The sequence below is a fragment of the Astyanax mexicanus genome, chromosome 8 (assembly GCF_023375975.1).
Source record: "Astyanax mexicanus isolate ESR-SI-001 chromosome 8, AstMex3_surface, whole genome shotgun sequence".
NCBI lineage: Eukaryota > Metazoa > Chordata > Actinopteri > Characiformes > Acestrorhamphidae > Astyanax > Astyanax mexicanus.
The window spans coordinates 31809113-31832793 of record NC_064415.1 but is presented as its reverse complement, the minus strand read 5'-3'; the positions used below and the strand labels follow the sequence as shown (position 1 = coordinate 31832793).

Genomic DNA, 23681 nt, shown 5'->3' with positions numbered 1-23681 from the left:
AGACCAAACCACAGTCATCACACTTTCGCCAGATGAGAGAGGAACCCGTCCTCATTTTATATAAGTCAGAGATTCATATCTGCATGGTCAGCTGTTTCTGTTGGCCTCAAAGGTTTTGTAACTTGCAAAAAAATCATGTTTCGAACTTGTCGTACTTCCTCTAAACACTTCTTTTCAACCATTCGCGCGTTCCTTCTTGAAAGGCAGTCTTGTGCCTCTGAGAGTCTTCCAAACTATAAAGATACAAACAAAAACGAAGATGAAAACGCTGACCACTGGATTTATTTTCTTACTTTTATTTACAATTCGTAAGTTCTAACGTTTGAGTTCCATTCTTATTTAAAGCTAATACCAGATAAATTTGATGGTTTATCAGTTTTGTGTCTTTGTTTTTGTTCTCAGGTGTTGTCAGAACAGACGCAGAGCGAGATGGCACTCTGATGTTTGCTCAGGAAGGACAGAATGTGACAGTGACTTGTCATTACCACAGTGAAATGGCCATGCACTTCTCCTGGTACAAGCACAAACTCGGCCGGAAGCCTGAACTCGTCTCTACCATGTACAAATACGAAAGCAAACCCACGTTTTATTCTGAATTCAAGGATAAGTCTCGGTTTGCAATGGATAATGGGAAAGGTGTAACCCATCTGATGATCAAAGAGTTACAGCGCTCGGACTCGGCCACCTATTACTGTGGAAGTGCTCATTCCAACATCGTGGAGTTTGGGGAGGGAACGGAGCTGATAGTGAGAGGTGACCTACTAATATATTAATCAGATTATTCATATATTTTATTTATATTGTTTATAACTATTTCCTGCATTGTATTTTTTTTACGTTTTTAATTTTAAGTTCATATTTCATATTTTTTGTGGTTATAGTTTGGTTTTGAGAGGTTTGGGTTTGGATTAAGGTTAGAATAAAGACTGGGTCCAGAGTTTGGGGGTATTATTAGGGTCAGGATCAGGGATCAGGGCTAGGATTAGTTTTTGGGTTGAGTTTGAGGTTAAGATTAGATGTAGAGTAAGGGTTTTGTTTTGGGTTAGGCCAGTTGTTAGGATTAGATCCAGAGTTAATAATGTTTGGGTTGAGCTTAAGGCTAGGATTACGCCCATGGTTAGGGTTCAATTTTGGGTTTAGATTAAGAGTAGAATAAGTATAAGGTCCAGGGTTAATTTTATAGTTGACACAAGGTTAGTATAGGTCAGGGTTAGCCTTGAGATTATGGTCCAAGATTGGGGTTAGGGTGAAGAATAAGGTTTAGATTAAGGGTATATTTAGGGCCAGAGATTTGTTTTTTGGGTTTAAGTATGGGTTAGTATTTGTGTTAAAACTAAGGGAATAATTAGGTCCAGGGTTAGGGGAAGGTTCTGCATTTAGATACATTTTATCCTTTTATCTTTTTAAAAATCATCATTGCTTTATGTGACCACAATGTTCCCTCAGCTCCACAGATCCGTCGCTTCTCTGTTTTCCACCAGCCTACAGTATTACATCCAGTTCAGCCAGGAGATTCTGTGACTCTGGAGTGTACCATCTTCACTGAGCACTGTGGAGAAGATCACAGTGTGTACTGGTTCAGACATGCAGCCGGAGAATCTCGTCCAGGAATCATCTTCACTCATGGAGACTCCAGCAGTCAGTGTACGAGGAGTTCTGAGACTGTTTCTCCTACACAGAGCTGTATCTACAAACTCCCCAAGAACAACCTCAGCCTCTCTGATGCTGGAACTTACTACTGTGCTGTAGCTGCATGTGGAGAGATACTGTATGGGAACGGATCCAGACTGGATATTATGAACAATAGAGGTGAGGTCCATCATTTTAAATGTACAATTGCAAGAAAAAGTATCTGAATCCTTTGGGATTACTTGGATTTCTGCATAAATTGGTCATAAAATGTGTTCTGATCTTCATCTAAGTCACAACAATAGACAAACACAGTCTTCTTAAACAAATACCACACAAAAAATGTATATGTTTGCATGGTTTTATTGAACACAACATCTTAAAATTCAAAGGGGAAAGTATGTGAAACCCTAGGCTAACCCTACGGTCAAGAATTGTTGACTTGCATGAAGCTGGAAAGGGTTACAAAACTATCTCTAAATGCCTTGATGTTCATATGTCCTCGGTAATACAGACGGTCTACAAATGGAGAAAGTTCAGCACTGTTGCTACTCTCCTTAGGCGTGGGCATCCTGTAAAGAGCACAGCACAGAATGATCAATGAGGTGAGGAAGAATCCTAGAGTGTCAGCTTAAGACTTACAGAAATCTCTGGCACATGCTAACATTTTTGTTGACAAATCTACAATTAGGAAAACATTAAACAAGAATGGAGTTCGTAGGAGGACACCATGGAGGAAGCCACTGCTGGCTTAAAAAACATTGCTGCATGTTTGCAAAAGAGCACCTGGATGTTCCACAGCAAAACTGGCTAAATATACTGTGGACAGATGAAACCATTATTTAATTGTTTGGAAGGATAAAAGGCACAGCACACCATCATTAAAAACTCATCCTAACTGTGAAATATGGTGGAGGGTGCATCATGTTTTGGGGCTGCTTTGCTGCCTCAGGGCCTGTATGGAACGCCATCATCAATGGAAAGATGAATTCCCAAGTTTACCAAGACATTTTGCAGAATAACTTAAGACCATCTGTCCTCCAACTGAGGCTCAACAGAGGATGGATGATGCAACAGGACAACGACCCGAAACAGAGAAGTAAATCAACAAACGAATGGCTTCAACAGAAGAAAATACGCCTTCTGGAGTGGCCCAGAGTCCTGACCTCAATCTAATTGAGATGCTGTGGCATGACCTCAAGAGAGCGATTCACACCAGATATCCAAGAATATTGCTGAACTGAAACAGTTTTATGAAGAGGAATGATTCAAAATTCCTCCTGACCGTTCTGCAGGTCTGGGGTGGGTTTCCCGAAAACGATAAATCTTAGCGAATAACGAACGAACTAACGAATGACGTGTGTAAAGAACGAGCCAGTTCTGCGAGTGTTTCCCAAAGAGCTTCGCAACATGAAAATTAACGAACGAGGTTAAAGAACATCTTTGTTGACTCCTCCCCCGAAACAGCGCGCTCAATCGATCCACAAATATCGATTCAACACTGCAATATGCAGTATTTATTCACTATTACACCCTAAAAACGTAGAAATGTGTTGTAATTAACAACATTATACTCCTAAAGATACATATGACTAAATAAATACTCGAAAATCTAATCTATTTTAAAACATTAAACTTATTTTTTACATTTTTAAAACTATTATTAATTTTGTTAATATATATTATATTAATAGATATTATACTAATATTATTAACAGTAATATTGATAGTAATATTAATTTATTATTCTAATTTTTAATATTATAAAAATAATATAATAATACATATGTTCCTGTGTGTGTATATATATATATTACATTTTAAACCAACAGAAATATGTTTTGTACTTTATACTGTGAAGCTCCAGCTCAACCTAAATCACCATCTCAGTTGGGTTAATGTCAGGGGATTGTCAAAGCCATGCACCTTTTTGTCTACTAATTCCATTTGCGTCAATTAGTTTTCATGGTTTTAATATTAATCGACAATGTAAAAAAAAAAAAAAAACATGGAATGAGACGTGTCCAACTTTTGACTGATATTTGCGAGCTGACACACCCCAGAGTTTGCCCAGATGAACTTGGTGACTTTGCAGCTTTGCTTAGACCGTGAGCATCATCTGCAGGAATTGACTGATTGCATTTCTTGCAGCATTAATGTCAAGACTTCTATCATCGCTAATCTGGATTTAAATAATTTACTCGTGGGTTTGATTGCCCAGTTAGACTACAAGCCACAGTTGGCATTGTAATATAATATAATATAATATAATATAATATAATATAATATAACTTATTCACTCATGTACTCACTCGTCAACCGCTTTATCTGTTAAGGGGCGCGGGGGGGGGGGCGGGGTCGATGCTTGGTGGCTGGAGTCTATACCAGCTGGCATCGGGCTGAAGGCAGTATACCCCCTGGACAGGATGCCGATCCATCACAGGGCAGACAGACACAGACAGACACACAGACACATTCACTCACACCTAAGGGGCAATTTTTATCCGACATATAATTAGCCTGAACTAATTTCTTTGGACTGTGGGAGGAAACCGGAGCACCCGCAGACACGGGAAATAATATAATATAATATAATATAATATAATATAATATAATATAATATAATAATTATATAATATAATAATAATTATATAGTAATATAATTGATTATAATTAATAGTAATATAATATAATATAATAATATTAATAATTATATAGTAATATAATTGATTATAATTAATAGTAATGTAATATAATTGCTTCAAACACGGAAATTATCATTTTTCTTCCTCAAAATTGGCGGTCCCTGGTGTTTAAGGTGCTGAACTGCAAGTCGAGATCCCCTAAAGAAGCTCGTTAAAAATAACGACTGGGTGAGAGCACTCGTTAATCTGCGATCGAGTTTACGTAGTACTTTAGTTACGCACGGGTTTGGGAAACACTCTTTAATTAACGATCAATCTTAAGTACGAGTTAACGAAGTTCTTAGCGTTACGAAGCTTTCGGGAAACCCACCCCTGATCTGCAACTACAGGAAACGTTTGGTTGAGGTTTTTGCTGCCAAAGGAGGGTCAACCAGTTATTAAATGCAAAGGTTCACATACTTATTCCACCCTGAACTGTGAATGTTAACATGTTTTGTTCAATAAAACCATGCAAACATATAATTTTTGTGTGGTTTTAGTTCAAGCAGACTGTGTTTGTCTATTGTTGTGTCTTAGATGAAGATCAGAACACATTTAATAACCAATTTATGCAGAAATTCACATACTTTCAATATACATTTTCTTTCAATTGCATTTACAGTTGTTTGATTTGCACATGTTATAGACACTAATAAAGTAATACTCATTTTCCTGTCTTGTGCTTTCAGGTGGTGACTGCTCCGAGCACATGCACGTCTTGATCCTTCTTTCTATCGTGCGCAGTGCAGTTCTCTTGTGTGGTGCTGCTGTGATTATTATCTATTTTTGTACCAATCAAAGAGCTAGTATGATAAGATCATCTCCATCATTGCATTCTAGAAAATCTACAGAGAAAATTCCAAGTCATTCTGTAGAAAAGACTCATTTGTAAGTTTAGTTTGTTCAAGGTGTGGCTTATTTTTACTTTGTTTCTTGTGTTACTGTGTCTTACTGTTTCTGTTCTGGAGTGTAGCCAGTGTAAGTCTCAATAAAATCCAGGAAAACTGAAACATCTTATTTTTCTCTCATTTTATTCTCTAGCTTTATATTGAGAAACACTGAAGCGTATTTATCAAATTGATACAGTGGTATGAAAAAGTTTGATCACCCCAGATAATTTTTATGACTTTCCTTTATAAATCTTTGGTTGTTTGGATCAGCATTTTCAGGTTACCGGCTGATAATGGCACTCGTAGAACGCCTCTCAGCCAATCAAAATGCAGGGTCGGAACTAACTGTGCTATAATGATACTTCAGTTAGCACCACTAATATAAATATAATTGCATTTTACATTTCTTACATGATTTTTTTTTTCATTTAAATATCCACTATAAAAAAAATTGAGTCTTAAGAAGAACAAGTGCGAGTAATCGCAGTTAATTGGATTATTTTTTTTATCGATTTACACCACTTAAATAAGTAATAATGAATTTATTAAGAGTAAATCTTAAAATCTTTTATTCATACCCAGAGTTTTTTTTTTGTTAATACACTATTAATAATGGACCCACACATGCATAAAGACAACACGTACACTGAACTGTGAATTTATTTTTATTAATTTATAATTTTTCTTTACAGATTAAAAAACAGCAATGATCTTCATAAGTGTTAAAATACTGCAGTAATAAAAATGCACAGGATTTGCAGAGATTTGGGAGTTTTGATCAGCTAGAAGATGGAGGGGGTTCTATAAGCTGTGGAAGGCTCAGTATTGTTCATATTTGACCTGGGAGTAAACCTCAGTCTTCTGCAGTATCTGTTGTCTTCTAGTGCCTCTGGAGGACGGTGGTTTACTGGTGAAACTCAGGGCTGCGTAGTTCAAAGCTTCATCACATGCCGCCTACAGAAAAAGACCTTCTGAGTTTAATAGGTCAACTCAACTTAACTCAACTTTACTAAACCCAAGTTTGTTTTCAAAGGAATACAATAGGAGAAATATTTTATTGCTTAAAGAATCTGTACGGTTGGTTGTTTAAATAGCCAGGTTTGTGAAAGGGATGTGTAAAGAGTTTAATTTTCCACTTAAGTAAAAAAGTTAGTCCAGGACTAGGTGCATTCCCTGTCCAAGTCCAAGAGTTTAATACATAAATAAAAAATCTTTGTATATGTCATTAAAAAAAATGTTATTTAAAAAAATTATAATAATCTGTATCTGTAAAATCAATGAATTATCTTTTTTTGGTCAAAAGTGACCTGGGTGAGTTTTAATTTTCTATATCTTTGCAATAAATTCATTTAATAATTCAATATTTAATTTATCCCTCAATTAAATATTCTTTAATTAATTAGTTTTTTGATTACAGTACATCCTTATTTTATTTTTACTCTTCTTACTTTTTGAATAAAAACCTTTTTATCACTACCCCTCTGATGCTCAATTTGGGTCAAAAATGACCTGCATTCATTTTCTATGTATGGCTGAGGGTTTCTATGATAAATCTTAGCAATAAATCAATTACTTAATTAATAAAATTAATAAAATGATGATAAAAAAATATTTGTGCTAAAGAAACCCTCAGCAATACATAAATTAACATAAGAAATGAATGCAGGTCATTTTCTGTCCCATGTTGCGCATTAGAGGAGGTGTGCATATGCTGCACATCAAAAACTGTATTATCAGAAAAAGAGACACTATACATTTTTTAAAAAACACATATAACCTAATATTTAGGTCCAATTATATATGTTCAATTAGTCATAATAAATAATACAGGATTCCTACATTTATTTTACCAGTGTAATGGTGTTTTTCTTTAGCTTAACTTCATAAAATGAAAATATTTGAAAATTCTGTAAGAAAAGAAATAAAACTAACACTATTAAAGTTATTAAAGTTGCAGTTACATTGCATTTCATGCAATTACAATTAGCATGAAATGAAACATTTTTTGGCTGCAAAATCAACTTACCTGATTATCCGAAGCTGTATCACAATGTGAAGAACCTTAAAACAACAAGCATTAAAAACCATGAATTTCATAAAAACTAATAATAATAAGTCAAATAAAATGGCAACAATACTGTAAGATCTTACCAACTGAAAGTGTCTGTTTTTTACATCGAAAAACAATAATGATGATCATCACCAACACTGAAACTATGTTTGACGAGACGAGTATGAGGAAGGTTGGTCTGACACTCGCTGGAAGGTTAATATCTGTAAGGAAAATACAATCATTTACAGAACTATTATTGTTGTTAGTTTAATCATTACAATATGCAACAACCTACACTGTACAAAAAAAGTTTTTATTTTTTATATATATTTTTTTTACAGTGTAAGGTTATCTTAAACCAAAGCTTATATTTATAATTTAACCCTTTAAGACCTAAATTATCTCCAGCAATGGGAAAAAATGTAAGAATGCTGTTTTCTGTCTGTAATGGGCAGAAAAAAAGACTCTAATTGTAATTCTCTAATTCTAATACTATTATAAAATTTATAAAATATTTTATAGTCTTTTTATTTCCTTTGCATTGAAATCATGTGTGTAATACTTTATATTTCATACTAACCCTTATATTTCATAAACCATCCCTTAAAAGTAAAGAAAACCTGTCTCTAAACTACATTAATTAAATTACTAAAAAAATGCTATTACTTTCCCTCAGTGGCTCTAGTACTACTGTTTTTCCAGTGTTTTTCCAGTGCAGTGGGCGGGGCCAAGCTACTGTTTTATTGCTTTATAAACTTGTTCATTAGCTGGTTCACGGTCTGTTCGGATGAGGAAACAGCTCTCAAATAGTGTACAATAATGTACAATAAAACATTTAAAAATATAGAAAATACATGATGACCATTGTAATAGATACAGTGTCTGAAAGGGTTGTGATTTCTGATACAACTCGTTAAGAATAAAACATATGAAACATTACCTATTATATTTAATTTAGTTCCATTCCCGTACAGTATCTCTCCACATGCAGCTACAGCACAGTAGTAAGTTCCAGCATCAGAGAGGCTGAGGTTGTTCTTGGGGAGTTTGTAGATACAGCTCTGTGTAGGAGAAACAGTCTCAGAGCTTTTCTTACACTGATCACTCCTGTTTCCATGAGTGAAGATGATTCCTGGATCAGATTCTCCTGATGCATTTTTGTACCAGGAAACACTGTGATCTCCTGCACAATTTAGCTCTACAAACTCGACAGTGCAGTTTAGAGTTACGTTATCTCCAGGGAAGAGTAGATCTACGGCTGGATCTTGGTGGATTTGGTGATGGTTGAGCTGAAGTCCTTAAATATATAAACATGAAAAAACACTTTTTAAAAAACATTAATTAAAGCAATGATATGAAAAACTAAATACATTGGATAATAGCACTATATAATATCCCATTTATGGGTCAAAAAATTCAGCCCGACTCAGCCCAAGCCTGTGCATGTTCTGCCCAAGCTTGACCCAAGCTGACCCGCCCCATAAACTGCTATTATGAGCCAGAGCCCGATTTAAACCCAACGTGTTTTAATAAGTAGAGCGTTAAATCATTTTCGGGCTGTTTGAATGAGCAAAATCTGTTTAGAATAATGTTAATTAACATTGCAACACTGAAGAAGCATAGACCTATTATTTAAGAACAATGTTTATAAACCCTTTAACAGACCAGCATTTTCTCCATATTCTACATCATATTACATGTCTATATATTTCATATTTCTATTAAAGCATTATATACAAATGTTTAATTTTTTTATAAGAAATTATACTGAAAATCTGAATTGTAACTGTAATATAAAATATTTAACAATATTGAAGCGAATCCGCAACTGTCCAAATATAATTCATAAAAATCATAAAATTGGTGATTTCCTAAATTTTTAACATTTTAAATTTATATTTTATTGAAACAAACCTAACAGTTTTCCAATCCTTTCATTTGGCTAGTTTTTGTGTTTATTTTCAAACATTTTGAATTTTTTCCTCTAAAAACAGATCCTAAATTATTACGTGTATTAAGAGTAGAGAGTGACAAGTAAATAGCTTCTCCATTTTTAAACCCTTAGAGTTTTCAGAATTTAAATAGCTTATTTTACTGCAGATAAAAAAAGGGTTTTGTATTGCCTTCACCTGTAGCCCATATACAGATCAAGGCCTGTTAAGGGGTTAAGAACAGCTGCACACAGTGATGCAAGTCAAGTGCATAATGCGAATAAGTGGAGGAGCTTAAGTGTGCGCTCAGAGATGCACAATTATAACATTATAGCATCTAACTAGTGCAACTTTTTCATAAAACACAGTTTGATTTGTTACCTTGCGATATTGTGATTATTACACCTTAGCTATATATAAAATAAAAATAGCATTAAAAAATATTTGCCTACATCACAGATCATTTTCCTGAGCCCAACCCGACCCCGGGGATTTTTTTAATGGTAAATGTACTACTTTATTCAAGTCAAGTCAAGTCAATTTATTTATAAAGCACATTTAAAAGACAAAAAAAAGAGATAATTAGCAAACTGTTTGGTACCACTTTAAAATAAGATTAGTTATGAATGGTTTATAAATTAGATAAATAACAGTTATTAATTAGATTGCAAATACTTTTGCAAAAAAAAAACATTTATAAGCAGTTAATAAATATATAACAACACATAAATAGAAATGGGAACAGTATGCTCACAATTATTACTCATTTATACTCTTAAACCTCAGATCTTTCTAGATACTGATCTTACTTTGTGTTTTCCAACAATTAGAATTAAACCTGTCATATTAATATATGTATATGTTTAACTATCTACTCTAATTTAAATGACTAAGTTGAATTAAATGACTAAGAAAACAACGAATTCCTGTTGCTATTTCTATTGATGTAACTGCATATTAATTTTTTTGGGGCATTTACCACCTAATCAATAGTAACTAATAGTCTAATTTATAAACCATTTATAAACCCTTTAGTCTTTTTTTTTAAGTGGTAACAACTTTCTTACTTTCTCAGTCAAATACGCATAGGCAAAATCCATATTGTCCTGTTTAATAGGAAATGTCCATTTAAAATGCTGTGCAATGCAAGACTGGTCTTTCATTTCTATCTAAAAAAAACTGTCTGCTGGGTTTAATGTGATTCTGATCTCTTTTGTGACTGGTAACATTTGTGTGTATTTTATAAATAAAATTGAATAAATATAAGAAAATGTGAAAAAGTGCCTATGATATTTTCTGTGCTCATAGATGCTTTATGTTCATATTCTTTAAGATAATCTAAAGAATAAAGATTAATTTTACATTTCTTCTGGACACCCTGGCTCACCTCACTTCATCAACCCTTAAATCATCAAGCTTAATCATTAGGTTTCCAAACCAGCTGTCAGTATGATGATAACATTAAATACAACTTCACTTTCATTAGGAGAGCTTAGGAGAGGTTTTACTAAACACAGTAATGTAAAATTACTACATTTGTTATGGATTTTTTTTTTCGTATTTCTTTGCTGTCTAAAACACATTACTCCAAAACAGCAACTTTACAGGAGAGAGAAGAGACTTTCTAAACTTTTAATGGAAGTCAATGTAAAAATAGTTTATTTTAAATCATTTTTAAGTCTTTCTATAGGTTTGTTCATCAAGACATTTTGGCACAGTGTAAGGAACAGTTATGGAGATACTTATTTTGGTCCCACTTTAAAATAAGACTACCTTTATAAAGGGTTTATGAATGGTTTATAAAGTAGATTATTAGTGGTTATTAATTAAGCTGCAAATACTTTAAAACTCATTAATAAGCAGTTAATAAATAAATAACAACATGGATAGAAATGACAACAGTGAGTTAAAAAATGGCAAAGTACTGATTCCACACTCATTTCTACTGTCAAACCTCAGACTCTTTCTAGATACTGATCTTACTTTGTGTTTTCCATCAATCTGCATTAAACTTGTCATATTAATATATTTGTAAGTATGTTTAACTATTTACTATAAATTAAATGACTCGGTTGAGTTAAATGACTAAGCAAACAACGGATCACTATTGCCTTTTCAATTAATGCTTATCAATGGTTTCAAGGCATTTACAACCTAATCAACAATATTTAATAATCTAATTTATAAACCATTTATAAACACTTTATAATGGTAGTCTTACTTTAAAGTGGTACCCTTATTGTTTTCATTGGACAGCAACAATTTATTCTAATACTAGAATGCTTGAAAATTAAACAGAAAATTAGCTGTAATTTTCAGATGTACTTTTGCACAGTGCTGTATCTAAGCTTAAAAATCAAAGTACACAAATTCAAGCAGTTACTCTGAAACTCTACACTCAATGCTTCTACTATAATCTAAAATACAATGTTTCTTACCTTCAATGATCAAAAGCGTTCCCGATCCGAACCGTAACTCATTCAGGGCTATCACACCGCAGAAGTAAGTAGCTGCATCTTCGTTTCTTGTAGGTGAAATTGATAAGTGAAAAATGTCTTCGTCTGTTGTGACATTAAAGCGGCTATCTTTAAACCCGTCCAAATATGTGACTTGTTTCAGGCGGTTGTAGCATTTTGCCACAGGTTGAGGCATCCTGCCCAGCTCCTGCTTGTACCACAGCATGCTGTTGAAGTCTTTCTTGGGCAGGTAGCATTCTAATGTGACAGAATCTCCAAGCTGGACTCCTTGAAGAGCCTTTGGTTGGTTTATAAATGAAGCACTGACTCCACCTATGTGTAAAACAAATAGAAAACTTCTGAATGGACCAAAATCGAGATATATGAAATCCAAATAGATACTCTACTATAAAAAATAAAATAAATATAGCAAAATATAATAGCAATAAAAATAAAACCAATCAATTAAAATGTGCTTACCAATGAAACAGAAAATCACTGAAAATGGAAGTGAGAAGATCATGCTGCTGTGTGCTGAGGTGTTGTTTAATAGCTTGAAAAAGAAGTATGAAAAAGAGAATCATTGTTTCTCTCAGGAAACAACATGATGCTGAACGTGATTGGTGCAGAACCACATGCTACGGAACACATGATCTGATTGGCTGTGGGGAAAAAAAAACAAAGAGACCAAACACCTGAGGCTTTAAGAAGTTATTTTGAGAAGCTTGTAAGTTATCTTGTAAAGTTTCCAACCTGGTGGTCAAGTTAAACACATGCAACAAAGCATGACTTTCTCTGGTGATGAAGATTAAATGATATTTCTGTGAAATAGTACCGTTCTTTGCTTGATTTAAACATGAACAGAATGAATGGCTCACCATATTGCATTACATGCTCTACATGCTTACATTTTTGACAATGTATGCTACAATACATGTGTCCTTCCAAAATTTTGGGTATACTGTAAAAAAAAATAACCTAATAATAATATGTTGGATTTACTGTACTCTATGCTTTACACTCACTTTTTAAAGTAGATTCAACATGGATGATTTGAAAGTAATTTAAACCTAACAACATTTGGAACCCTATCTTAAACCTTTTGCAGGGCACATTGCGATGCTCATTACTACAAGCATGTCATTTGTTTAAAGTGTTTTTTTTTATTTTTACTTAATAAAAAAATATGATTTCTCATTTAAACGTATTTTGTTCAGTTTGACCAAAAGCAAAAACAACTACCAAGAAAAAAACTTAACAGAAATAATTTTGCTTAAATCATTTTTTTTTTACTTTAAGTCAGATAGTTTAATGTCACGTGACCTTGTGACGTCACGACAAGTACCTTCTCCTTGAGTTTTTCTGTCAACCATTTTACTTCGCGCCGACTGCTAAGTTCATCTGACCCACAGGACAACTGGTTTAATTAAGGTAGGAATTCTAAAGTCTCTTTTAAGGAGAATAATTGTTTAGGAGTGTGTAGGAAGGTAGAAAATGTCAGGATTGACCGCTAATTGTTACTTTTCAGCCTATTTTATGTGTTTTGCTTGTGAGTTTGCTAGCCAGCTTTAACTAGCTAGGTAACATTAGCTTAGTTAGCTAATGCTGGATAAACGTGTTTTTAAGCTAAATACCTAACTATTTAGTGTTAATTAAGTATATAATGCTGGATAAATGTGGTGTTTAGCTTCACATCTAGATATTTAGTGTTAATTAAGTATATAACACTGAATAAGCGTGTTTTAGCTTAACCTAGATATTTTGTGTTAATTAAGTAACGTTATATAACGCTGGATTAATGTGTTATTTTAGCTTAAAACCTAGATATTTTGTGTTAGTTAAGTATATAACGCTGGATAAATGTGTTATTTTAGCTTAAAACCTAGATATTTAGTCTTAATTAAGTATATAACGCTGGATAAATGTGTTATTTTAGCTTAAAACCTAGATATTTAGTGTTAATTAAGTATATAACGCTGGATTAATGTGTTATTTTAGCTTAAAACCTAGATATTTAGTCTTAATTAAGCAACGTTATATAACGCTGGATTAATGTGTTATTTTAGCTTAAAACCTAGATATTTTGTGTTAGTTAAGTATATAACGCTGGATAAATGTGTTATTTTAGCTTAAAACCTAGATATTTAGTCTTAATTAAGTATATAACGCTGGATAAATGTGTTATTTTAGCTTAAAACCTAGATATTTAGTGTTAATTAAGTATATAACGCTGGATTAATGTGTTATTTTAGCTTAAAACCTAGATATTTAGTCTTAATTAAGCAACGTTATATAACGCTGGATTAATGTTTTATTTTAGCTTAAAATCTAGATATTTAGTGTTAGTCAAGTATATAACACTGGATAAATGTGTTATTTTAGCTTAAAACCTAGATATTTAGTGTTAATTAAGTATATAACGCTGGATTAATGTTTTATTTTAGCTTAAAACCTAGATATTTAATGTTAATTAAGTATATAACGCTGGATAAATGTGTTCTTTTAGCTTAATACCTAACTATTTAGCGTTAATTAAGTTTATAAAGCTGGATAAACATGTTTAAGCTTAATACCTAACTAACTAGTGTTAATTTGCTATATAATGCTGGATAAATGTGTTTGTTTAACAGTCATTTACTGTGTTAAATCTCTCTTTTTATCTTTGTACAGGTTTGATCTTGAGCTCTTTTGCTGAAAATTTACATCCATCTCTTCTAAATTTGGTGAGTCTCAAAATAAACAAATGAAAATTGCATGTATGGTTAAATAGTGATCAACCAAAAATATAGCAGCAGAATAGGTATGAACTTATCGCTGATATTTACTATGTATACATTGCTTAGATATTCACTGGTTCTTTTTGCATCTAAATTCTTTACTAATACCTTTATTAAGCAGTGGCAATAGGCCAGTTGTAACCTGTAGAGAAAATTCTCATGTTGAACAGAACACGTTGAAAGATATTAAGCGAGACCAAATTAAAATGCATGTCAGATCTGTCAAACTGATTTCATACCGCAGTGTGTAATTACATTTGCATGTGTTTATTTTTAAAGATCAATCATGAATTCCTGAGAATTACAACTGTTCCACTTCAACCACAGTTCCTGGCTTGGACAAGCACCACAGCAAGCTGATTGAGCTATTCAGAAAGAAGGGAGGAGAGAGAAGACACACAACGTCCTGAAAGTTCTGGATCAGGTTGGTACTTTTTCGGTACATATGAGTGCTTGTTTTACATCTAGTGCTGGGCAAGGTGACCCCAAATTCTGGTCACAGTTAATTTAGCAAAGGATGAGGATTAACAGAATAAAAAATGTTAATTGTGATAGTTCTGAATGTTGTGATGTTAGATCACACTTTGGAAGAGATGCTACATTATTTTGAGTTATTTTGCATTGTATGTTTGGGTTTTTATCTAGAGCCTCGAGGTGAGTCTGAAAAGAGAATGTCTGCTAAAGTGCCTCATCGATTACCTGGGGGAAGACGTGGACAGTCTTATCAAGGAATACTTGGTAAGTAGTTATGCATGTAAACATGTTAAGCTTTATGTAAGATAAAACAATGAATATTTTAATTTGACTGTTTACATAAATTACCTCAGGTCCAAAAAATTAAACCTTTCCTACATTCCTGTTACATTTCATGTGATTAGCATTCACTGTACCCTGGTCATTATTTACCAGGATAGTTTATTATGTGTAATACAACTAAGATATCTGTGCTGGTGTTTGTTTAAAGTTTGTATATAGACTGACATGCAAAATTCATAGGATAGCATTATGTAATTTCTTCATGTAGTCTTAGAGATTGGCTTGGAACATTGGCCAGTGTGGTTAAGTCAACGCAGTTGTTTATCAAATATTGTCTATTTTTACTTATAATGAGATGAGTCCCATCATATCTTCTCAGACAAAGACCACTGCAGATGTACTTCATTACTTGTGCAACATTCTGGTCTAATCTTGATTTTTTTTATTTTAGAAACAAATAGTGTAACATGGGTCAGACAAAAGTGTAAAGGCTTAACTAGCTGTGCCTTCTCAGACTCTTGGCCTTGGTTGGCTAAAGCGTAATCGGACAGTCAATCAAAATATATTTATATTTTTTTTATCAGGTTTCTCAGAAGAAGGAAGCTGAGAAGGAGCTGAAGGAATCTACAGTAGCAGTGTTTGTCATCAGGGAGGATGAAGACCCTCTCCAATCGCCACATGAAATTGGGATTGTACTTGAAGGTGTGGATGTTCTTCATGAGTTGCCATCAGTAGCACATTCATTTACAATGCTGTTTGGCCTCATCACTGCTGTGAACTATCCTGTGAGTTATCCAAGTAAGCTGAAATACACCTTTTGTAAATATTCATGGACATGGAACCAAAGAAAATGACACACAAAGTGTGCAGTCTTAGTGTGCAGCTTTAAATATTCTCTCTCACTCTTTCGCTCTCTATGTTCAAAAGGTGTACAGTATTTTTGCACTTCTAAATGTTTGAATACTGAAGAAGAAATGTATAAACCATTTTTGTTAAACCACCTTGCTTCTACATTTTTTTAGGGAATCTATACAGTAAAAAGGCCATAATGCACTACCTTTTATGTGAATGTTTAACATAAATACAGCCATATTGGCCTTTTGTTAGAAAGGCAGTATATTTTTTGTTTTTGATTATTTTATTTGTTTTCAGGCTTACTGTAATGCTGGTGCATATTTTAAAAAGTCACTACAATAAACATGGTCTTTTACTATCTATTTCTGTCTGTTTGTTGTAACTACATCTTTGAAAGAAATGTCAATTTGGTAATGGAAGAAATTAAGTTGAAAAAAAGGAAAAACGTATGTGTTATTTTCTTTGTAAGTTTTATGCTTGTGACTAAAGAAAGAGTATTGATTAGGGTGTGATTAATATTTTTAATTTGTACTGAATCAGAAAATTAACTTGAAGTTAATAAAATTGACTGTAACAAAATTAGTATTTTTATTAGTTTAGTCTAAAGTAAAAAACATACTTGAATTTAATATTAAATATTAGTTTTCTCCAAAATAAAAAAATAAGTTGTAACAAAGTAAAATAGCAATATGTGGTCTTTGGAATAAAGGATCTTTTTAATTTGTTGGGAAGTAATTTTTCGCTTTGGATAAAGATATTTTTTTTATTGAATTTGAATTAAAATATGAAATTTCAACCAAATTATAAATATAATTTGAGAAAAATTAATACATTTAGCTGTAACAAATTAGAGTAATTTTTTTAAGTTGGTCCAAAGTATAATTTTTTTCAGTGTACCTTACACCCTGCGACCAGTCCATTCTCACTCCTTGTGTCTGCGTTGGACTCTAGATGATGGGAGTTGTGGTCTGGAATAAGGTGTGTCGAGTATTGGTGTACTGGTGTATTGCTATTTTGGCAATGGAAAACACTGTAGCACCACTGACTCAATACAACCTAGACAGATGTCAACAGTCAGTTTATTTCTTGCTCAGTAGACACACACATGCAAAAATAAACAATAAACAGAATACAGATGAAAATGATGACATTGCTGTTCCTGTAAAAGGACTACTCATGCACCTTCACAGCGTAAACGAGCAGGTCTGCGCCGTACAAATACCAATCCACCAAAGTCGGAGAGCACCTGGCTGTTAAAGGTAATTAAAGGCCCAAAACCCACCCATGTGTAATTAAGAAAACTAGTATATGCCTTTTCCTGTTGTTACGATAGCAAAGACACACTGAAATGCCCTAAATCAAGCTGCATGTTGCACGGTTGATAGCTCGCCTATGGATTGCAAAAAAGGGCCCAATATTCTCTTACTTGAGTTTAGAGATTGAAGAGATGAAATAGTATTAACCAATAAGTAATGAATAATGGGTAACCAAGAGTCCCAAAGAATACATGAAGTGACTCTTCCAAATCCATCCAAATACTGCTGCATTTCTCATCTGCATACAAAGGGTCCTTTTGTCTGGAAATGTTGATGATGTTCCAGCTGAGCTTTGGAATGCAGCTTACATATTTTCACTGCAAATCTGAATGGTGAAGTACTAGGACTGAAACTATAGTTATCATATAATACCATAGAAGTTCTTGGAATGTTTATAATTAACTACACAATAACCAAAGCTGTTATGACCTATAATAGTGAAACCATTAACTTTTATTTCAATGTATAAAACCTCTACACCAGAAAATGTGGAAAAAAATGATTTGAAGTGTTTTTAGGCTTACTTCCCAAATCCAAAAAGTGCTGTTGTAATGGATGCGGTATGTGGCTTAGCATTATCTTTCTAAAATATGCAAGACCTTCCTTGAAATAGACCCTGTATTCTTCACACTAAGAAAAATAAGTACAGATTTGTACTTAGAAGTGTATACAGCTTGTCGCTGGGGCTGTACCTTATATTGAGTTACAAAATGTACCTTTCAGTGAAAGTCCTTTTTTGTACCCATGTTTTTTTAGTGCCAGTAAAGATTATAAAGATTACAAACATTATTATCAACTGAATATGTGTCAAGAACTTGATGATCCAAAACTGTCTGGCTTTTAAATTAAAAATGTTGCATTAAAATATATATTGTTTATTGGTACAGTGATACAGAATACGGAATGTACCTTTTGGCTTGTTAAATGGTACAAATCTGTACTTTTTGCTGTTAGGAATGACTTTGTACCTTAGACGGAACACATTTGACCCTGTAAAGACCAATATTGTACCTTTGATGGTAGAATCATAAAGAGTGTACCTTTAAGTACAAAAAAGTACTCGTATCGTACCTCTGTTTTTTAGAGTGTTGTCTGGATGTAAGAAAATGTTCTTCTAAAACCTCTATTTGACCTCTGTTATATATTTCAGCATAGATCGAGCCTTTCCAGATGAGTAAGCTGCTCACACAATCACTTGCATTTACGCAAGAGATTTGAACTGTATGCTGATAACAAGATATATGGTCCCTTTCCTCTTTTATCCACACGATACAGGTTTTATGCTTGTTTGTTTTTTAAGTCAGATTTTTGATTAATCTGATCACAAAACACTTTTCCATTTTGCCTCAGTTCATTTTAAATAAGCTTTGGTCCAGAGAATACAGCAGTTTTTCTGCATAGTGTTGTAGGCTTCTTCTTTGCATGATACAACTTTAACTTTCATTTGAGCATTGCACTGCAAACGGTGTTTACACAATTATATCTGGAAGTTTTTTAAGCCAATACAATGATTTTTTAGCATAGAATCATACCTGTTTTTAAGTCTTCACAATTTTATCTCTGCTCATTTTTGCTTCTGAGGGACTCTGACTCTCTAAAATGTCCTTTTTATACCCTGTCATGTGAGTAAGTTGTAAATTGCTGCTTTAACTTTTACTTTTGAATAGAAAAAATACGTTTTTCACCCCAATGTTGCACTGTCCCTAATTCTTGAGACACGCTGATGCCATCAAATTCTAAGCAAGTTATGTTTTTTTTTCCGAAATGGTACAATGTCTCACTTTAAAAATCTGCTTTTTTTTGTTATGTTGTTTTAAATCTGTATTTGTAACATCTTACACAGGCTGGTGAGGAAAGCTGGTTCTGTGCTGGGATTAGAGCTGGAGTTCAGTTAACACCACTGGCAGAGAGGAGAGCCCTCAGCAAGCTGCTGAACATCATGGACAATGTTCACCACCCTCTGCACAGCACCATCACCAGGCAGAGGAGCTCATTCAGCTGCAGACTGCTGTCCCAGTCCTGCTCCACAGACAGACTGAGGAGGTCTTTTGTCCCTCAGGCCATAAGACTGTTCAACTCCTCTCAGCACAGCAAACTGAAGACTCTGTGACACTTTTTCAACCATGCAAACATATACATTTTTGTGTGGTATTAGTTTAAGCAGACTGTGTTTGTCTATTGTTGTGATTTAGATGAACATCAGAACACATTTAATGACCAATTTAGGCAGAAATCCGAGTAATCCCAAAGGGTTCAGATACGTTTTCTTGGAACTGTACATATACCTGCTACTGGATCTGGGGTGGGTTTCTCGAAAGCTTCGTAAGACTAAGAACTTTGTTAACTCGTACTTAAGATTGATCGTTAATTAAAGAGTGTTTCCCAAACCTTAGTGCGTAACTAAAGTACTACGGAAACTCGCTCGCCGATTAACGAGTAACCCGACCCAGTCATTAATCTTAAAGTATTACTTAAAGAGGATTTTGCATGCAGTTCACCACCTAAAACATTAACATTTATTTCTGTGGTTGAATCTATATTATATTATATTATATTATATTATATTATATTATATTATATTATAATGCCAACTTTGTCTGTAGCTTGTAGTCTAACTGGGCATATTTAAATCAAACCCACAAATTAATCATTAAATCCAGGTAGAGCATTCTGTAACCAGGCTGTTGCTGTGCATACACTCACCTATACACAGGCCGGGAATTACAGCACAACACAATACATTTCCATGCTATTGGGAAAATCCCTGGTACTGTAGGTCCGGTGCAGGGGACGCCTGCGGTGTCTTTAATCACACCTACATGTATTGTAAAGGGCATCGGTGAATGTGCAGGTAATATTTAATATTATTCCTTAATCAGGTGCTTCTAACCAACATTGTGGCCGTTCATCTGGGCAAACTCTGGGGTGTGTCAGCTCACAAATAGATAAGTACCAGTCAAAAGTTTTAAAAGTTTAAAAGTTTAATGTGCAATATTTTTCTATATTTTTTATGTAATTTATTTTCTACATTGTAGATTAATATTAAAAACATGAAAACTATTAATTGACGCATATGTAATTATCTAGTAAACAAAAAGATTCATGGCCTTCACAATCCCCTGACCTAAACCCAACTGAGATGATGATTTAGGATGAGGTGGAGCTTCACAGCTAAGAACAGCAACTATTGTTCAGCACCTCCAGGAACTCCTTCAAGACGCTGAGAAAACTATTCCAGGTGACTCTACCTCATGAAGATACTGAGATTAAAATACCAAGAGTGTGCAGATCTGTCCTCAAAGATAAATGTATAAAGTATAAAACATATTCTAGTTTATAAAATCTTGTGTTCCTGTAAATAATTTATATATATATATATATATATATATATATATATATATATATATATATATATATATACATTCTACATAATATATATATATATAAACAAAAATCTGTCTGTCTGTCTGTCTGTCTATCTGTCTGTCTATCTATCTATCTATCTATCTATCTATCTATCTATCTATCTATCTATCTATCTATCTATCTATCTATCTATCTATCTATCACAATCAGTAGCTAATAAAACACCTGATATCAGGGTAAAGTACTAAATTTTTGTTCATTTTCTGCCTGATATTACACGCCTAAATCTTGAGGATTTCTATTCAAGCATTACATAAAAAGCTTTCATGTTTGATAAGGAACATTACTGAAAATCATAACTGTATTTTTAATAGGAATTATTTTAAAAATTAAGTAAATCTGCAACGTTAAAATATAATGAATAAAATCATAAAATTGTCACTTTCCTAAACTTCATTTTTAAATGAATGTTTTCCTGAATACAAACATTTTATGTCCTCCAAACCTTTAGTTTCATAACAGTTGTCTAGTTTTAACTTCTATTTTTAAACCTGCAGAATTTGTGTTGATTCCTGTTACTGATCTGGAATTATTAAGTGGAGTAGAGAGGGAACAGGCAGCTTTTCTGAGTGTCCAGTAGGAGATTTCAAAGCCAGAGGCGTAGCGCAAAATTCTGGGGCCCCACCGCAAGGAGACAATGAGGAGGCCCGTGCGTGAGCTAAAAATCTCTCTTGGCATGCTACGTAACGGAAGATAGCACTTTTTGTCAGTAATCTGCAGCGATCTGTATTCAAGCCTACTAACAGATACAATGCAATAAAACGCTCTTACCTTTAACAATGCCCAAAACGTCCTCTCCTCCTGACATTTTTCTGTGCAAATTCCTTTACGATTTCTGTCAGATCCATCCGACGAGCGCGCTGGCTTTCGATGCTAAGCATAGCAAGTCCGGAAAGTCTGTCCTGAGACATTGTGCTTCTCAGATAGTTTTTGATCATTTTTAGTTTTGAAAAGGACCTTTCTGCACTAGCCACAGTGACGGGGATAGTTAAAAACAGCTTAAGAGCAGTAGCCACGTCTGTCACACTAGACAGAATTGAAGAATGCCTCAGGAGCAAAAGCTCGAAAAGACCTTTAACTGTACTTACAGTTTTTATCTCTGACCCGAGAGCATTTCGAAACGAAAGTAACTGTGATGAGAATTCAGATGAAAGATCCTCATTGTAAATAGCAGCTAATGTCTGTGCAGATTCATTTAGCGCTTCATCGCTGGCACGTAAGAGTTCCGTTGGACACAGAAACTGAAATTTCCTTGTGACTGAATCCATGCCATGAAATCGCGTTCTGACCTGGGAAACAACTGTGTCAATGCACATATAGAACACGTTTACTTTGAAAATCTCCTCTGGATTTGTTAGGCGCTGATCCTCAGTAAGTTCATCAAAATGTCTTTTTATCCGGCGTGTGCGTTTGTGCCTGAAGTTACACCGAATGCCCCACGAAGATGCAAGTCCTTGCGCCGTACATTTGAGATTGTCAAACTGGTCCCGAAGCTGTGCTAATGTACATGTTGCATTCCCCAGTAAACTTGCTGCTTGAAGGAGATCCACATCTTTCTCCTGCAATACCTGTGACACTATATTGATGGTCTCCAAAATTTTTTCCTGGATCACAGTCATCATTACAAACTCAAACGCTTCCATTGCTTTCAGGAGTCCCATGGCTTCTGTACGTTCGTCTGATTTTTTGGACCGCAGAGTGATTTTGGTCAGTGCTTGTAAAATATCAGCATAGCGAAATCTAAGTGCGTAAAGCGCATCTCGCCTGGACGCCCACCGTGTTGGGCAAAGCCGTTTAAGTGTTGGCTTAGATTTAAGGTGGTTCTCCAGAAGCTCCCACCGTTTAATACTTTGGCTAAAGAAAACATAAAGCCTTTGCAAAATGTCGTAATACTCTTTAATTTCTGTAATGTGCTGACAAGCATCATTTAGCACTAAATTTAAATTATGTGCTGCACAATGTACGTATACAGCATTGGGCTCTTTGTCAAGAATTCGCTTTTGCACACCAGAATAAATGCCACTCATTGTGCTAGCTCCGTCGTATCCCTGTCCTCTACACTTGTGAAGCGGTAGTCCCTTGCTCTGAATAAGTTCAGTGATTTTTGTTTCCAGTCCCTGTGCAGTTTGGTCTGAAATGTTTTGAAAGCCTAAAAAGCTCTCGTTAATATCAACAGCAATTGCGTTGTCAGCTTCGTCCTTTCGAACAGTCACATACCTAAATACCTGACTGAGCTGATCCACCTTACTTAAATCCTGAGTAGTGTCCATAATTACAGAGTAAAACTCTGCTTCTTTTATTTCAGACACTATCTCATCGTGTACTCTTTGTGACAACAGCGCAATCAATTCATTCTGAATCGAAGGGCTCAGATAATTTACGTTGCTCTTTTTATCAAGGAGCTCTCGTAAAACAGGATCGTACCTTGCCAACAGGTCAATTACTGAAAGGAAGTTTCCGCTGTTTAGTTCACCTACTTTTTCACGGTGCCCCCTGAAAGCTAGGTTGCATGAAGCCAAAGTCAATGTCACGTCTGTGATTCTCATAAGCACGTCTGTCCAAAATCTCACCTGACTTTTGTACTCAGAGTCCAGTTGTGCATCCACAGTGAGGTCGTTCTTCCACGTATCAAATACTACACATGCTGCTAAATGTGCACGAGATGATTCGTGTTTTTTTATTTTAGCAGAAAGCCCTTGCCAATCATTAATTCCCACTGTCCAGGAGGGATGATGGGATAAGCACATCCTATCCGAAAAAAGCCAGCACGGCTCACAATAAACACGGTCCATCTTTGGCGAGTAACACAGCCATTTTCGAGGGATTTTGCAACCCATTTTAGACGTTTTGCAGTAAAAATGACTTGAAAAGCATCTTCCATTTTTGTCTCTGGGAAAAGGCCCTTTGG

The 23681-nt window shown here is 34.4% G+C and overlaps 2 protein-coding genes and 1 long non-coding RNA gene across 3 annotated transcripts; 2 read left to right on the top strand and 1 right to left on the bottom strand.

Moving 5' to 3' along the window:
- The first annotated feature begins 139 nt into the window (after positions 1-139).
- On the top strand, positions 140-5740 carry LOC103022511 (immunoglobulin kappa light chain-like). The gene is made up of 4 exons (XM_007237457.3): positions 140-308; positions 403-753; positions 1447-1809; positions 5003-5740. The coding sequence occupies exons 1-4, from the start codon at positions 260-262 to the stop codon at positions 5203-5205; spliced, it is 966 nt and encodes a 321-aa protein (XP_007237519.3). The 5' UTR covers positions 140-259; the 3' UTR covers positions 5206-5740.
- A 55-nt stretch (positions 5741-5795) lies between these two features.
- On the bottom strand, positions 5796-12208 carry nitr8 (novel immune-type receptor 8). Its single transcript, XM_007237456.4, has 6 exons — positions 12124-12208; positions 11626-11976; positions 8197-8553; positions 7355-7477; positions 7230-7264; positions 5796-6157 (listed from the first exon to the last, which is right to left on the bottom strand). Exons 1-6 carry the CDS (start codon positions 12164-12166, stop codon positions 6023-6025), a joined length of 1044 nt encoding a protein of 347 aa, XP_007237518.3. The 5' UTR covers positions 12167-12208; the 3' UTR covers positions 5796-6022.
- Positions 12209-13005: 797 nt separating this feature from the next.
- LOC125803990 (uncharacterized) lies at positions 13006-16391 on the top strand. Its single transcript, XR_007440472.1, has 5 exons — positions 13006-13074; positions 14314-14366; positions 14700-14844; positions 15066-15158; positions 15761-16391. It is a non-coding gene; the product is annotated as an uncharacterized LOC125803990 (long non-coding RNA).
- The last annotated feature ends 7290 nt before the right edge of the window (positions 16392-23681 follow it).